General features: G+C 37.5%; 1 protein-coding gene across 9 annotated transcripts in view; it reads left to right on the top strand.

Annotated features, from left to right (window-relative positions):
* The window catches only part of Rapgef6 (Rap guanine nucleotide exchange factor 6), a 169,422-nt gene that overhangs the window by 125,696 nt on the left and 27,063 nt on the right, over positions 1–16,663 (top strand). For all 9 annotated transcript variants that reach the window (XM_034507065.2, XM_076936834.1, XM_034507064.2 and 6 more), the window contains 3 exons: positions 3,119–3,359; positions 7,658–8,041; positions 13,148–13,359. In XM_034507065.2, coding sequence (XP_034362956.1) covers positions 3,119–3,359; positions 7,658–8,041; positions 13,148–13,359 — 837 coding nt within the window. The remainder of the gene's footprint in view (positions 1–3,118; positions 3,360–7,657; positions 8,042–13,147; positions 13,360–16,663) is intronic.

The following is a 16,663-nucleotide window of genomic DNA, read 5'->3' as shown; positions in this document are numbered from 1 at the left end:
TGTGTGTGTGTGTATGTGTGTATCTCCATCCCCAAAACTGCTTTTCTTTTAATGGAATTTTTGCATCATGACTAGAATTCAGGGTGATTGTACAATTTTTTTCCTTTTGATTCTTTTGAATCTTTCATGAGCCAAATACTATTTTGGCCCTGTATATTCTTCATCTGGCAGTGTGTTTATAAATAATGTACATATAGTGATTCTAAAATAGATTCTAAAATACTCTTGCTGGTGCCAATGAGAAGAAATTGTTTTCTTCTGATTTCAGTGTTTGCCAGGTTGATTTTCATTGCATTGGCAGATTCATCAGGGTTTCTGTTATGGTGCCTTTGGACAATCTTATTTGCAGATTTCTTCTGGAAGTTCTGTTTTTTGTTTTTTTTTTTTTGTTTTTGTTTTTTTCTAATACTTGACTTTGTATTATGTGTCTATGGAACAATTTGTCTTTTACCTGAAGAACAAATGGCTTTATAACGTTCAGCTTTTTAGCCTATTCAAGATACACAACTCTGTGTTTCTTCCCAGGTGTTAGAACAGCAGGGAAAGAGAGTGAAGTTGTGCAAATTTCTACCCTGTCTGTGAAAATATCCCCCCTAAAGATGCTAATAAAGGCATGGAGGTTTTGCCATGTTGTCAGGGTCAGCCAGAACCACTTGCTGAGGTTAGCCTCCACAAATTCTAACAGAGAAATCCACTTCTAGCACCTAGGACCCAGTCCATGAAAAGTGCAGAGACAATACAAGTAACACAAGTTCTATTTGGTTCTTTTTTAAGGAGTAAAAGTGTATGATGAAACCCTTTCACCCACTTTTCTTCTGACAACCAGACTTCTGCCTGCTTACAGTAATTTCTAGTACTAGGCAGAGAAGCATGCCTGATTTTGGTGGATTATAAAACTCTCTAATTTTATTAAGCTTTGTAACTTAGGGAATAATGGTGCTATTAGCTGCAAATTAGAAACTCATTCATTGACAAGAAGTATGAGCAAGAAGTATTGATGTCTCAGATCTTTACATACATCAAAGAAAGACAAGTTGGTACGTCTTTCTAGAACAGAGACTACTGAGTACATGAACTTGACCCAGAGCACCCAGCAGCTAGTGAATAGAATTGCTGTCATGTAAATTCAGTTGGATCTTTTAGTCATAGGAGCAGGTTTCTCTCTGAGTTCTCAGTTTCAACGTATGAGGGCATGGGGCTATTTTATTCTGTAGAATTGTTTGCTGCTATGCCTGTTCATTATTCTTATCTTCCCTTTTTTTTCTAGCAATGTGTATAGTGCTAAGAAAGACAGTACTGATCAAAAGTATATACTTATTTGCTGCCATCATCACAAGTCATAGCAATAAATATCCCTATTTGTAAATACAGCTTATTTTCCTATGGAAATTTAGCATTTGTTTATTCTGTCATATTATCATTCATTTTTAGAGTCGTTCCTGCAGTAAGCATTGTCCTTGAGGTGTGAACTCTTCCCTTAGAAGGAAAATAAGGCAGAAGAAGGAAGTGTTTACATTTGCATATCATATGAATATATCTTAGCTAGAATTTATTTGCTATTAATAAAATCACAGAACAAAGATTGAGGTGTTTAACCGTACGTTAATGAGGACATTTAAACACTTTCCTCTTTAAAATAAAGTTAATATAAAACTGAGAAAATGGGCTGCAGAGGAGATGACTTAGTAGATAAAGGATGTATTTGTTACATAAGAGTTTAATACTTAGCATTTATATTTACAAAATAAAAGTGGTTGCTGCTACACTGCACAGCAGTCACCATCTCAAGGCTGCAGAACTGGAGAGTATGGGTTCTCACTGGCTACTCTATTTAGTGGAATCAAGGGGCTCCAGGTTCAGTGAAAGACCGTATCTCAAAAGATAGGTGGAGAACCATTGAAGATACCTAATGTTAAACCTCTGGCCTCTACGTGCACACTTATACAAACTCACACATACATCAAAATACAAATAATGTCCCCCTCAAGAAAACAATAAAAGCTAGGATTGCCATTTTATAGTAGAATAATGTGGTGTCTTAATGACTTTGTAAGAAGAAACACAGGTAATGCCAAAAAAGTATTGGAAGCCAGATAGGGTGGTGCACACCTTTAAACCTGACACTTAGGAGGCAGAAGCAGGAAGACCTCTGAGAGTCTAAGGCCAGGCTGCTCTACTTTTGTAAGATCCAGAACTACCAGTACTACAGAGAGAGGGGAGTAGGAGAAGACCCTATCTAAAAAAGCCAAGAAAATAATAGCCTTTCAAAATAGGCAACAAGACAAAAATAAAAAGTAATAAACAATTTTAATACAGACATGATCAGATTTGCTCTCTCACATTCTAGGATTGTAAAACATACCTTCTAGGAAGGATTGGAAACTATTTTGAAGACCTGGAAAACATACATACCTTTCAAAGGCTTTTTAAGGGTTGTCACTGAAGAGCTTAAAAAGATAAAGTTTTCTTTACTATGGGGGAGTTTGTATCATATCCTTCATCGTGATAGAAAACAGTAATCCCGTGTTGGTTGGCTCCAATAGCACCTGCACTTTGTGTGCACATACCTACACTCAATACATCTGGACTACTATCCCTACTTGTTAAAATTAAATAGCTTGAGGGCTAGAGAAATGGCCTAATGATTAGAAGCCCTGGCTACTCTTCCAAAGGACCCAGCTTCAATCCCAGATCCTACCTACATGATAGCTCACAATCATCTCTAACCCTAGTCCCAGTAGGTCCAGTGTCCTCTTCTGGCTTCTACAGACATGTAGCATTCATGTGGAACACAAACATACACGCAGGCAGAACACCCATACACATTTTTTTTATTTTAAATGATATAAATAGCTTTATTGGGGAATAATAACATCAAAATGTTTGTAATATGTTAAGTGAATAATGTCTTTAAATTGTATTATCACAATTCTTATCTTTGTGAACTTATATTAGTATTTTTCATCTGAAGAAAATGGATACATTTCTGTCATATCCTGTGTGAAATAGAAATGTATATATTTCAATGTATAGAGGGATCCTTGTACTCCAAGTTGCTTTTTGGGTTGTTTCAATGTTACTTTTTGAAATACTAAGGCTCAACTTTGTGTTTATATAGATATTCCTGATCAAGTTATAAGAATTTTCAAAGCAGATCAACAAAGTTGCTACATTATCATCAGTAAAGATACCACAGCTAAAGAAGTGGTCTGCCAAGCTGTACAGGAATTTGGTTTGACTGGTGCATCTGACACATACTCTCTCTGTGAAGTTTCTGTTACTCCTGAGGGTGTTATAAAGCAGAGAAGACTTCCGGACCAGTTCTCCAAGTTAGCTGATAGAATTCAACTCAATGGAAGGTGAATGAGCGTATTCTTGAACATGCAAAGTGCTATTTGTAGATTCCCTGTTAAATGAGTGTTTTAGGAAGAAATATCATGCTTCTTTGCTACTTAGTTCTAAGAATTTAAGTAAGATTTCTCTTCTCAAGTTTTGTTTCTACAATTCTGTAAATAGAAACTTGGAGGGGTCCCTAAAGACTCCCATGAAGAGGAGAGAGAAAGCAGTGCTGAGTAACCTATGCCCAGCTGTCAAATAGGTGAGGCCTGCCTCTCAGCTCCTAAGTACCATAGAGGTTCTGTTCTAAAGAGAACAGGGCATGGAGCTCTTTTATACAAGGATTGATCCTACCACTTGCTGAGATGCAAAGTTTATTTAATATAGGAAAAACCACTAAGGACAACTGTCTCAGGTCCACTTTTCCTTGCCTTGCTAGAAAGTGTCAGACAGAAGGGAAGGAGGACAGCAGGTCCAGTAGCAACTACTGAATAGGGATCCAAACAAGTCGTGATGTATGTGCTTTTTCATATTTATATATAATAACACCCATATGTCAGATACTGTATTAAGTTTTCATTACTGTCACAAAACACCTGGCAGAAACAACTTGATGGAGGAAGTATTTATTTTGTTCCTACTTCATCATGGCAGGAAGTGTGTAGCAGAGCAGAAGCAGATCCTCTCAGGGCAGTCAGGAACGAGAAAGGGAATGAGACTAGGGACTAGGTAACACTTTCAGAAACATAACCTTAGTGACATGCTTTCTCCAGCTCAGCCTACTTTACAAGGTGTGCACCACCTTCTATCTGAACTCATGAAACATTTCATATTCAAACATAACATTCTCCCCAGTCATACAATCTAAAAATGCAAAGAAAGAATCTTTAAAAACCTAATGTCTCCAACTTGTTTCACAGTTTGTTTGCCCAAATCCAAATGTCTCTTCTAAGACTCAGGACAAACACTTAGCTTGTACTTGAAGAATAAAAACGGTAAAAGTAGCTGGGCACTGACGCTGTTAGTCCCACACTCAGGATCTGGAAGAAGGCAGATCTCTGTGAGTTTGAGGCCAGCCTGGACTACAAAGTGAGTGCCAGGACACCAGGGCTGTTACACAGAGAAACCCTTTCTTCAAAAACTAAAACAAACACACAAGAAAGATGAAAGTGACACCACATAAATTTCTATTCCCAGTGGGAATAACATGAAAATAGCAAAGACCAGTCAGATCAAAACAAGACAAAATTCATTGAGGCAAACATTAAATCCTGTAGATCCATGCCTGTGCCCAGGGCACCTGGTGTCATTCTGTCGGCTTGGGAAGACCCACTTTTGTGGCCTCTTGAACTATCTTGAACTTGTTTTGGCTTTCCTTGGCTTGTTGGGCATTCCACATTGATGACATCTCCATTGTATCTTCATCTTAACCTTTCACTTTATTTACGAACCTGCCCAGAGGCTGACTGTTGCAGTCTTGACCCTGTCACACATTGCCTGGTTTCTCTAGCCTTTCTTTGAAAAATTTTGGTAGACACCTCCATGACCAAAGACTCTTTCAGTTTATATGCCTGCAAAAAAACGTTATCGCATAGACAGTGTCACAGTCAGCTGCCAACTAAGCAGTAGCAAGACCCTTTGGACTCTAGCTGCAGTGGCTTATGCAGTGGCTAGGTAGTTGAGCACAATAGTTGAGCATGATAAAGTTAATCCTGGGAAACAATGTATTTAGTGGTGCTATGCTAATATGGATCCATTTTCAAAAGGAAGTTTTTTACTTATATATTTTGTATTTGTTTTTGAAGTATTGTCAATTGAACTCTTACATGGTAAGGCCTCAACCACTGAGCTATATCCAACTACCTATCTCCACCTGCCACACTCCACCCCTGTTTTAATTTCTTATTTTTGAGACAAGATCTCACTAAGTTATCCAAGCACACCTTGATAGAATCTTACTGTCCCAGATTCCTAAGTAACTGGAATTAAATCTGTGCCAGTGGACATGATAGTATATATCTTTAATCCCAGCATTGGGGAGACTAAAACTTGTAGATCTTTGTAAGTTTGAGGCTAGCCTGATCTACATAGAGGCCTGTGCCACTGAATCCAGACAGAAATTTCTTTTAAATTCATTTACAAGTTCACACTCTTAGCTGCTACAGGAAAGATCTGACCATGTCCTGATAAGCCCTTAAGACAGTTCCTGGTCATCCTGATGAAGAATACTTTGCTTCCTTTAAATCAGTGGTTCTCAACCTATGGGTAACAACCCTTTTGGGGTTGAATGATCCTTTCACAGGGGTCACATATCAGATATTTACATTATAATTCATAACAGTAGGAAAATTATAGTTATGAAGTAGCAATGAAAATAGTTTTATGATTAGAGTCAGCACAACATGAGGAACTATATTAAAGAGTTGCAGCATTAGGAAGGTTGAGAACCACTACTTTAAATGGTACTGATCCCTTTTTTTAAAAGATGTATTTACTGGGCTGGAGAGATGGCTCAGTGGTTAAGAACACTGACTGCTCTTCCAGCAACCACATGGTGGCTCACAACCATCTGCAATGGGATCTAATACACTCTTCTGGCATGCAGGTGTACATAAAACACTCATACATAAAATAAATAGATCTTTTTTAAAAAAAAAAAATAGGTATTTATGTATATGAGCAGTTTATTTGCATCTATACCTGCATGACAGACAGCATCAGAAGAGGGTATCAAATCCCATCATAGATAACAGTGAGCCACCATGTGGTTGCTTACAATTGAACTCAGGATCTCTCCAAAGAACAGACAGACAGTACTCTTAACTAGCCTGAAGATGCTGATTTTTTTTAAAGCATGCCTCCTTAGTTCCAGCTTCAGATTGGCTGATGAAACTAAGTTAATGTATTTATATTCTTACTTTTGCTCCCAATTTTCACTATAAAAGTAAATAAAGCAGCTAGTAATAGCAGTGGTCCACAGCCTAGACACCTTATCAGGCTTGAAATTTCCTCTGCCTAAATTATTTTCAAACTTGGTCTCCAGCAGGACATGAACAAAATGGTAAACAAGTTCTTTGGCAGAAGAACACTGGTGACCTCTAGTCCAGTTTCCCACTGTCATAGATGATGGGATCTGATATCCTCTTCTGATGCTGTCTGTCATACAGGCATAAATGCAAATAAAGGGTTCTATACATAAATAAATACATCTTTTTTAAAAAAAAAGGAATCAGTACCACTTACAGTAGTGGTTCTCAATCTTCCCCAGTGCTGCAACTCTTTAATACAGTTCCTCATGTTGTGGTGACCCCCAACCATAAAATTCTTTTCATTGCTACTTCGTAATTGTAATTTTGTTAGTTATGAATTGTAATGTGTAATACTATCTGATATGTGACCCTTGTGAAAGGCTCATTCAACCCCCAAAAGGCTTGTGACCCACTGTTTGAGAACCACTGATTTAAAGGAAGCAAAGTATTCTCAGACATAGCCTTACCAATTCACATTTCTGTTGGCTCTTCATTCTGCTCTTTAATGTTCCAACTAAAGTAGGCCATTGAGCTGTACTTTGGATATTCTAGGACTTCTGTGTCCCACAGTTCCAAAGTCTTACATTTTCCTCCCACTACTCAGTCCCAAAAGCTTAATACCTATGCTGTTGGTAAGGTTTAGCTACAGCAGTGACCCTGCTTGTTCAGCACCAGTTTTCTGTGTTAATTCCCATCACTGATCCTAAGGAGCAGACATAAACAATTCAGAGAAGAACCCAACAATGCCCCATAGACCTTTTATTCTCAGGAGAACACATAATGGTTCACACATGAGTAGTTTCTTAAAATGACTGACTTCAAGATCATTTTCATCATTGTTTTTTATTTTTTTTCAATAATAGATGTTAGACAACAGAAGTAGAACTTCTCAAGATGTCCTTTTTTTCCCCCGCCAAGATGTTCTTTAAAATATTTTCCCATTTCATCTATAAGTGAATATTCTAATATTTTTGGCAAAAAGCTAATCATAAAATTATATTTTGGGAAACAGAAAATAAAATGGTTTTTTTTTTTTTTTTTTTTTTGGTTTTTTTCGAGACAGGGTTTCTCTGTATAGCCTTGGCTGTCCTGGAACTCACCCTGTAGACCAGGCTGGCCTCGAACTCAGAAATCCGCCTGCCTCTGCCTCCCAAGTGCTGGGATTAAAGGCTTGCGCCACCACTGCCCGGCTTTTTTGGTTTTTCAAGACAGGGTTTTTCTGTGTAAAAATAAAGTGTTCTTAATAAATGAAATCTATTTATGATCACACTTACAATTTTCTTCACATTTAGGTATTACCTAAAAAATAATATGGAAACAGAAACATTGTGTTCTGATGAAGATGCCCAGGAACTACTTAAGGAAAGCCAGCTATCCATGCTGCAACTCAGCACCATCGAGGTTGCCACCCAGCTGTCAATGAGAGACTTCGATTTGTTTCGTAATATTGAGCCTACTGAATACATTGATGATCTTTTTAAATTAGATTCTAAAACAGGAAATATTCACTTAAAACAATTTGAGGATATTGTAAACCAAGAGACATTCTGGGTTGCCTCAGAGATCTTAAGTGAGTCAAATCAGCTGAAAAGAATGAAGATTATTAAACATTTTATTAAAATTGCCCTTCATTGCCGAGAATGCAAGAATTTCAATTCCATGTTTGCAATAATAAGGTAAGTTGGTGTAAATATCTATATAATACCATTGAGTTCTTTTTGTCTTGCCTAACAAAAAGTTGGGCATGAAATCTACCCTGACATATGGTTAATGTACCCAGTGAGACTCCATTAGAGAAAACTAATTTTTCTCTTTGTCAGTGGGTATTGCAGCTATCTTCTTGGTTAAGAGTGGAAGCTACGCCGGGCGGTGGTGGCGCACGCCTTTAATCCCAGCACTTGGGAGGCAGAGGCAGGCAGATTTATGAGTTCAAGGCCAGCCTGATCTACAGAGTGAGTTCCGGGACAGCCAGGACTACACAGAGAAACCCTGTCTCGAAAAACAAAAAAACAAAAAACAAAACAAACAAAAAAAAAAAACAAAAAAAAAAAAAAAAAAAAAAGAGTGGAAGCTACTTCCCCCTTTCAGTGCTGGGACCTTGTCTGGTTTGAACTTGTACTGGCTCTGTGGGTTCCTGTGTACATCAGTCTTGTATCTGGAAGATGGTGTCTTCTTGGAGTCATCACTCCCTCTGGCTTGTGCAATCTTTTCAACTCCTCTTCCAAATAGATCTGTGAGCCCAAAGACATACCATTTACAACTGGGGGTTCCGAAGTCTGTCACTCTGCATGTTGTCTATTTGTGGGTTCCTGTGTTAGTTCCCTTCTGCTGCAAGAAGCCCCTATGATAATAGCTTAGGAAGACACTGATCTGAGTCCCAGCCTGGTATGGCCTCTGGGGGTTCCTGACAGTGTTTCTGGGGATCAGTGACTGATAGAAGAAATATAGGTGGCTAGAACAGAAGGCTAAGAGGAAAGCTTGTTGTTGTTATTTGTTTGTTTTGTTGTTTTTGAGACGGGGACTCTTATATAATATCTCTGGCTAGAATGGAACTTAATATGTAGACCAAGCCTCAAACTTACAGAGATACACCTGCCTCTGCCTCCACCTCCTCCTCCACCTCCCAGGTGGTAGATTAAAGATGTGCAGCAACACACCCAACTAGGAAAACTAATGTTAACTTTTGAAGAAGCAGCTCACAACTATCTGTAACTTCAGTTCTAGGGGATCTAATGCCTTCTTCTGGCCTCCGCAGGCACCAGGCATGCATGTGGTAAACATACATGTAGATAAACACTCATATACATAAAAAAATCTTTAAAAAGTAAAATATGCTGCTAAAACTTTAAACATATCTTGGTCTGTTTCTGCATTCTATCCTAGTGATTTAACTGTAGTCGCTAGAACTTTAAAGCTTTAAAGGTCTTGAGTTCTCACAGAACTAGTTAAGCTCTTTGTTCCTTTTCCTCCTCCTTTTTCTGACTGTTGCTAGTGTGTTTGATACAAGCCTCAGAGTCAGTTCATTTAGGTCTTTAAAAAAGTCTTGGGAATATTTTCATTGCAATTACACAGAATACATACATTATTTAGCAATGGCTCCTTTACCCCAAAAATACTGCTTCACTTCATTTTCCCTCTGTGACATTCATAGTTTTGTTCTTGTAAGTCTTGAGCACTTCTTTGAGTGTTCAGTATACCTTATGACTAAATGGCATCCTTATATTGTCTTGATCATATGTTGCTTCTGCTAAGTATTCTTCTGTATATATGTATCAATTCCATATACTGACATGGTATTCTTTTTTTTTTTTTTCCTTTTGATTTTCCGTATGGTTTTGGGTTAATATTTTAGGGGTCAATGTATAATTTCATTTTCTTGTTTCATTCAAATAATAGTAAAGATGTAGTTTCTTCCCATTTACCTGTGTCTTTATCTTACCTGCTTCTTATTTCCTCTTACTTACGCATTAAATAATTACAGGTATGAGCCTCTGTGTGATTGTGGTTCATAGTAAGTATGTTTTTAATATTACTCCATTAAACATAATGCAGTCTTTAGATTGAAAAATGGGCTATTCATAATCAGCTTGAAGAAGTTAATGAAGAGTTGGCACCCCTATTCCCTGGGCTTGGGGACTGAGGTGGTTAATATGAAGCTGTCTTTCTAGGGAAAAGTAGTGGTTTTGTTGAAACAGGGAGGATTAGCTAGGATTTATTGCATAGCCATAACCTATTGGTAGAAATATGTATAATTGTTATTAAGATGAAGTTATAATTTCTTAAATGGTACAAAATTTACTTTGATTTCAAATGTAAGGTTTTCACTGGTATGAGTTTCTTATTGATATAAAAGTGAGATGAATATTGTTACTCTCATAGGCATTGTGCCTGTATAACACATTTAGAAATACAAGGCTTAGACACAGTCCCTCTTTAACTTTTTTAACTGAATTGAGATGGTTAGCCTATGAGTTAAGAGCCTATAGCAAATTCACAGCTCTGAGTTTACTGTTAGGGTGTTTTCCATATTTTATTTAGAAATAGCTGAGAGGAGTTAACAGACAACAGTCCAGATTGCCTTACATGGATAGTTGGTTTTTAAACCGTCAGAAGTCCACAGAATCAATGTTACAAACATTTCTGTATTAATGTTCATTTTGATTAGAGACCTGTCTGCTCCTGACAGCTTCCCTGTCTTGGATTCTAAGAAGAAATTGAGCATCTTTGGAGTTATTCCAACTGTGGTGAGACAGCCACTAGGCAAGAACTGCCTCTTTTCATCTACAGATAAATTACTGTCCAGAAAAGGACACACTTGCAGAATAGTCGACTGATTATATCTGCCTAGACAGAGTAATCAGCCCTTAATAATTCTGCATCACTAGGTCTGTCAGATGATCCTGGGCCAGAAGGCTGAAGATCGGATGCGCCAACGTTTTGTAGTATAGGGGCTTTTCAGGTGTTTGTTCAGTTAACTCAGTCATTCTGGATTTCTGACGGGGTTAAAACTTACAGTCTCATAGCCAATCCTGGCTATTTACTTAGAGAGAAAAGATTTGAGAGGATGCTTTTCAGCTGACATTCATTCTAAAGCCAAGAAAAAAGGGCAGGTTCAGAACTAAGTTTTTTAGTTAGGAGAGATGACAGAGGTTCTGGTTAGTCAACAAAATGATGATCTGGGTATTAGGTCTATCTTGCACCTTACTGACACAAATTGGTATAGTTATTCTCTAATTGTATTTTGAGAGAAATGTTTTATTTTAACAGGAAGGGTGATATGTAGGAGGAGCTAAGGTAGGAGGAGTACAGAGAGGAAGAGGAGGAGTAAGGAAAGGAGATGGAGAGGAGGAGCTAGGTGATGAGAGAGAGAAGGGGGGGGAGCATGGAGGTGGATGTTCACATGTTTCTGCCAGTCAAAGATAGTTGATGTATCTAGGTTGGTTATTGGGTTATACTTCTGATTGATATTGAGCACTACCAAACTTATAAAGCCTTTGGTTAACATTAAAAAAAATTGTATAAAAGCAAAAAGGAGAAGGGGGCATGGGATAGGGGTTTTCTAGGGAGGGGAAATGGGGAGAGGGGATGGCATCTGAAATATAAATAAAATATCCAATGAAAATTTTTTAAAAATTAAAGAAAAATGGGCTATTGATTTTTTATTGCTGACTTCCTAAAAATTAGGAATGAAAATTGATTTTAAGGCTTACTTGATGTTTTTCACACAGTTGAGACTTGAACTCAGGATCTTACACATGCTAGACAAGCGTTTGGCTGCTTAGCTGTCTCCTGTCTTATGCTTAGCTGTCCCCTGGCCTATATGATACTTTAGTGTCAAAGTGATCAGAAGTTATAGAGTAAATTATTTTAATAGTTTCACAGTAATAATTATTACCCTACAATCTGATGGAAGGTCCGTGTGTGTATGTAAGTGTGTAATCATGGTAAGTTTTATCACAATGTTCTTTAATGGTCTTATGGTTTTTGAATGTTAATGTCAGTTCTATGCTGGGTTCATAAAATTTGGAAGCATTGTGCTTTATCCTCCTAAGGCATGTGTTCTTTAACTATTCTTTTGCTGCTTGTAGTTGTTGGATTCTTTCTCAGTGAGGACTTTCCTATACTAGCTATTTTCCAAGGCTCATATGAGAGAGAAGCTGAGGCACAATCCCTAGCTAACAGGATTGGCCTTGTAAATTATTTTGCCTTTGGCTTTTTAAGTGAGTGGAGCTTGGCAGCCTTAGGGCTATGTACAACTTAGTTTCTCTCTGCTATCCTCCTAAATAGCTTCCTTTTAGAATTTATCTTTACAGGCACTGATCTAATATTACTGCCCCTGACAGTCAGGTTGAAGAAATCAACCCTTCCTGATGTCAACACAGACTTTTTTGCTCTTATTCCAAATCAGGAATTGTTCTTTGTTTCTTGTAACTTTGGAGCCCTGTTGTTCAACCTTTCTTCATTCTTTTAGCTGCATGTGTCATTTTTTTGGTACCTCTCCTTACTGCTGTTTAACCTTGGCTAATTTTTGGCAATCATTATAGTTTGGGACTTGGCTGAAGTTACATTTTCTGTTTTATCCTTCTTACAGTAGTGGGGTGGTGATTTCTTAGAAACAAGGGGGAACAAACATCTAATTCCTACCTTAAAATTGGAAGTTGGAGAACATTTTACATGTAGTGGTATAAGTAAAAATCAGGAGCCTGAGAAGCAGGGGACTAAACTATAGGAATGTTGATGTATTAGGTACACACTGTTTATTGATAGTGGCGTACAGCATGAAAATAAAGGAATGAGGAAAGAGTACTGCCTAATGGACATGAATTATATTTTCAACTTAGGGAATATCTAAACTTGTTTAAAGTCTTCTGCAGCAGGGATAGTGGATATCTGGAGATTTAGGGGACAAAATGGGAGCCTTGAGATACAGAAACTTGAATCAAGAATCTACCTCAGTCAGTCATTTAACCTGTTTCAGGTCCATGTTGTTTAAGTTAGTTGATAAAGAGCCACACTGATACTTACTTGTCTCTTCCATTTATCTCTTACATGCAGAGTATAAAGCAAGTGTTATACTACCAGAGGTCCTCTGGAAGAGATTTTTCTTATTTTAAGATTAAAAGAGTTCCTTTTGTTTATTTTTTTATAGTTCTTTTTTGTTTCCAAGTATTAAAATGTGCCCTGCTTATTTCCTGCTATAGAGCATGGTTGTATACTTTGTTGACCTGAGCCTACCCTTTCCTCAAAATTCTTTCTTACTGTTTTTATTCTCATTTTGACAGTGGCTTGAACCTGGCACCAGTAGCACGACTCAGAGGCACTTGGGAAAAGTTACCAAGCAAATATGAGAAACATCTCCATGATCTACAAGACCTTTTTGATCCATCTAGAAATATGGCAAAATACAGAAATATTCTTAGTAGTCAAAGCATGCAGCCTCCAATTATTCCACTCTTCCCTGTTGTCAAGAAAGATATGACATTCCTCCATGAAGGTATTTGAAGTCATTTGAAAATTAGCGTGTTTAGCTTTAGCTGCAGCATTTTGTTTTATTTTTTTTATTTTTTTTTTCATTTTTTAAAATTTTATTTTCTATTTTGTTTACATTTAAGATGCCATCCCCTTTCCACATTTCCCCTCCCTAGAACACCCCTGTCCCATGCCCTCCCCCTTTCCTTTTTGCTTTTATACGATTTTTTTTTTTAAATGTTAAAGGATTTATAAGTTTGGTAATGCTCAATCAGAAGTGTAACCCAATACCCAACCTAGATATAAAAACTATCTTTGACTGGTGGAGACATGTGAACATCTGCCTCCATGCCCCCTCTCTCTTTCTCTCTCTCATCACCTAGCTTCTCCTCTTCTTCATCTTCTCTCCTTGCTCCATCTCTTCCTCTCAGTACTCCTTCCCACTTAGCTCCTCCTACATATCACTCTTCCTGTTAAAGTAAAACTTTTCTCTCAAAATACAATTAGAGCATACTTATTCTTAATTGTACCAGTGAGGTACAAGATAGTCCTAATACCCAGTACATCATTTTGTTGACTAACCAGAACCTCTGTCATCTCTTCTAACTAAAACACTTACTTTTGATCCTGGCTTTTTTGGCTTTAGAATGAATGTCAGCTGAAAACCATCTACTCAGATCTTTTTTCTTAAAGTAAATAGCCAGGATTGGCTATGAGACTATAGGTCTTCAACCCCATCAGAAATCCAGAATGACTGAGTTAACTGAAGTTAGGGGAAGCACTAAACATAACTTCTAAAACTTAGCCAATTTATAGAGACCGCTGAACACCTGAAAAGCCCCTATACTGCCGAACATTGGAGAATCAAATCTTCAGCCTTCTGGCCCAGAATCATGTGACAGACCTTAGTGATGCAGGATTATTAAGGGCTGATTACTCTGTCTAGGCAGATATAATCAGTCGACTATTCTGCAAGTGTGTCCTTTTCTGGACAGTAATTTGTCTGTAGATGGAGAGAGGCAATTCTTGCCTAGTGGCTGTCACCACACAACTGGAGTAACTCCAAGGATAGCTGCAGCATTTTAATCTATTACCCATTTCAATATAATTATTTCATGTCACTAAATCTTCATAAAGTTAAGTGCAGTGAATTTTTGATGTCTAAAGCTGTATTGTTGATAGTAACAAATTGAAATGTTCACAGTTAAAGTTCAAATATAAACTTGACACTAAGATGAAACTATTTCTGACACTTAATATCCTGTGTGTGGTCTGCTTGTTTGAAGTGGTGTCTCTGCAAGCCTGCGTGCCTGCTCTTCCTTTCTCCGCCTCCCTAGCACTCGGGCATGTACCAAGCATTCCCAGCCTTGTATTTGCTTCAAGTTTAGTAATGTTTATTCCTCCCAGTTTTTTAAAATTTAAGTTTCATATAAGTAAAACTGTCCAAAACGGAAATGAAAAACTAATAAAATCTGGTAACATAATAGTTTTACAGGCAAAAATTAAGCATTGCTATTATCCTAGAAGCTTGCTCCTGCTCACTCCCAACCCTCTCCTCTTCCTCTTCCCAAAGGTGACTCCTATCCTGATTTCCAATGCCACAGTTGAGTCTCAATTGTTCTTGAACTTTAGACAAACAGAGTCACAGAATGTTTGTTTGATATGATTTTTGGCTTATTTTGGTCAACATAGGATTAGGGAGAATCTTTACTGCTGTCCAAAACTGCTTAGCTTAGTGTCTTAGTGTTGTACAGTGATTCATTCTGGTTTGTGGGCTTTAAGTAGTTCCCATTGTTGTCCTGCTATGAAGAATGCTGTTTATTCTCTGTTCATACTCTTTAGGCAGATGTATTCTTAATGACTATACAATATATTCTGAGTAGACTCTTCGGTTCAACCCTTTTTAAAAAATGGTGTAATGGTGATGTTGGTTTCTAGCACTGGGGGTGTTCTCTCACTGCTCATCCTTAACATTGTCTGTTAAGTTCAGGCTCTGTTTTCACACATTACAATAAGCACATGCTTGTATCTTGACGTGCTGATAATGTGCGCTTTCATGATTATGAATGAGGCTGAGCATCCTCTGTGCAGTAACCCTCTTGACAGTTACCTGTTTGGATTCTTTGCTCATTTTGTAGTATGTTTCCTATTTTGTTTATAATTTCTACAAACAAGAATAACTTGCCCTTTGACTATTTTAAGGTTATTTTTTGATGAGTAGAAATTCTTAGCTAAATTTTTTTAACCTTTTACCTTTATAGTTCATTTACAGTCTATTTGCATTAACTTTTCTGTGATAATGGTATTTTTTCTACTCTGTTCCCTTAGTAACCATGTACTGTTTTTCTAGTCTTTACTGTTACACCAGATGATATAAGTGTCAGTGTGTTTGCCAGTATTCATTAGTGTTGTGTTATTTCAGGCCATGTGAAGAATTTGGACTATTCAAGTTTCATTTACTCATCTCCAATTTTATTCACCCATTGTGCTGTCAGTCGTACGTTGTTGTACTGTCAGTTACTAAAATCAGTGTTTAATCTCGTGTGTGTCTATTTGTGCTTGCTGCTGTTTCTTTCATCCTCCATTTCTGTGTGTCCATGTGTTTAGTGTGCCTTGTGGTTTTGAGGGATTTGTTGTTTAGTTGTTTAGGAGTTTGATTTTGTTTGGTACATCAGACACCATTATTACCTTAAGGCAATGGAGATCTCAATTTTTGTTCATCTGAAAGGCCAAGACATCAGTTTCAGAAATGTAGTTTGGATTGGCAGCCACTTTCCTTCAGCATTTTGAAGTAGCATCCATTATTTTCTGGCTCCCATTGTCAGGATTGAGACATCAATCATAGTCTTACTATTCTTTTCACTGATAGCTGATAGCTGCGGTTGTAACCTTTGCCTTTTCATGTCTTTCTGTTTTGCTACCTTTTATAAGGTATGCGGTTTGTAATTTTGTTTCATTGTAGACATTTATGGGTCATATGGAAATAGATTGATTATTTTCCTTCAATTTTGGAACATTCTGTGTAGTTAGTTTTTTATTTGCCCATTTCTGACTTCAGTTCTGGGCTCTGGTTTTACTTCTGTCTGACTTGAGTACTGTGCCTCGTTAGCCTCACATCTTCCTGCAGGTTATCTTGTTTTCTTGCTGTCCTCCAAGTATTATCATTCTTGTTGACACCTTCTGTTCAGCTGTGTCCATCCAGTTAACCTGTGGCTGTATTCCTATTCTAGTTCATTGTTTCTCAGTTTTACTATTTCTTTTGTTTCATATTCTCTGTTAAAGTAGCAGTTTTGTATCTTTGAGCATGTTTAACCTGGGTATTTAGAGTT

Source organism: Arvicanthis niloticus, chromosome 6, assembly GCF_011762505.2.
Source record: "Arvicanthis niloticus isolate mArvNil1 chromosome 6, mArvNil1.pat.X, whole genome shotgun sequence".
NCBI classification, from domain to species: Eukaryota; Metazoa; Chordata; class Mammalia; order Rodentia; family Muridae; genus Arvicanthis; species Arvicanthis niloticus.
The sequence above is the reverse complement of the archived record's forward strand: the minus strand, read 5'-3'. Positions and strand labels throughout refer to the sequence as shown.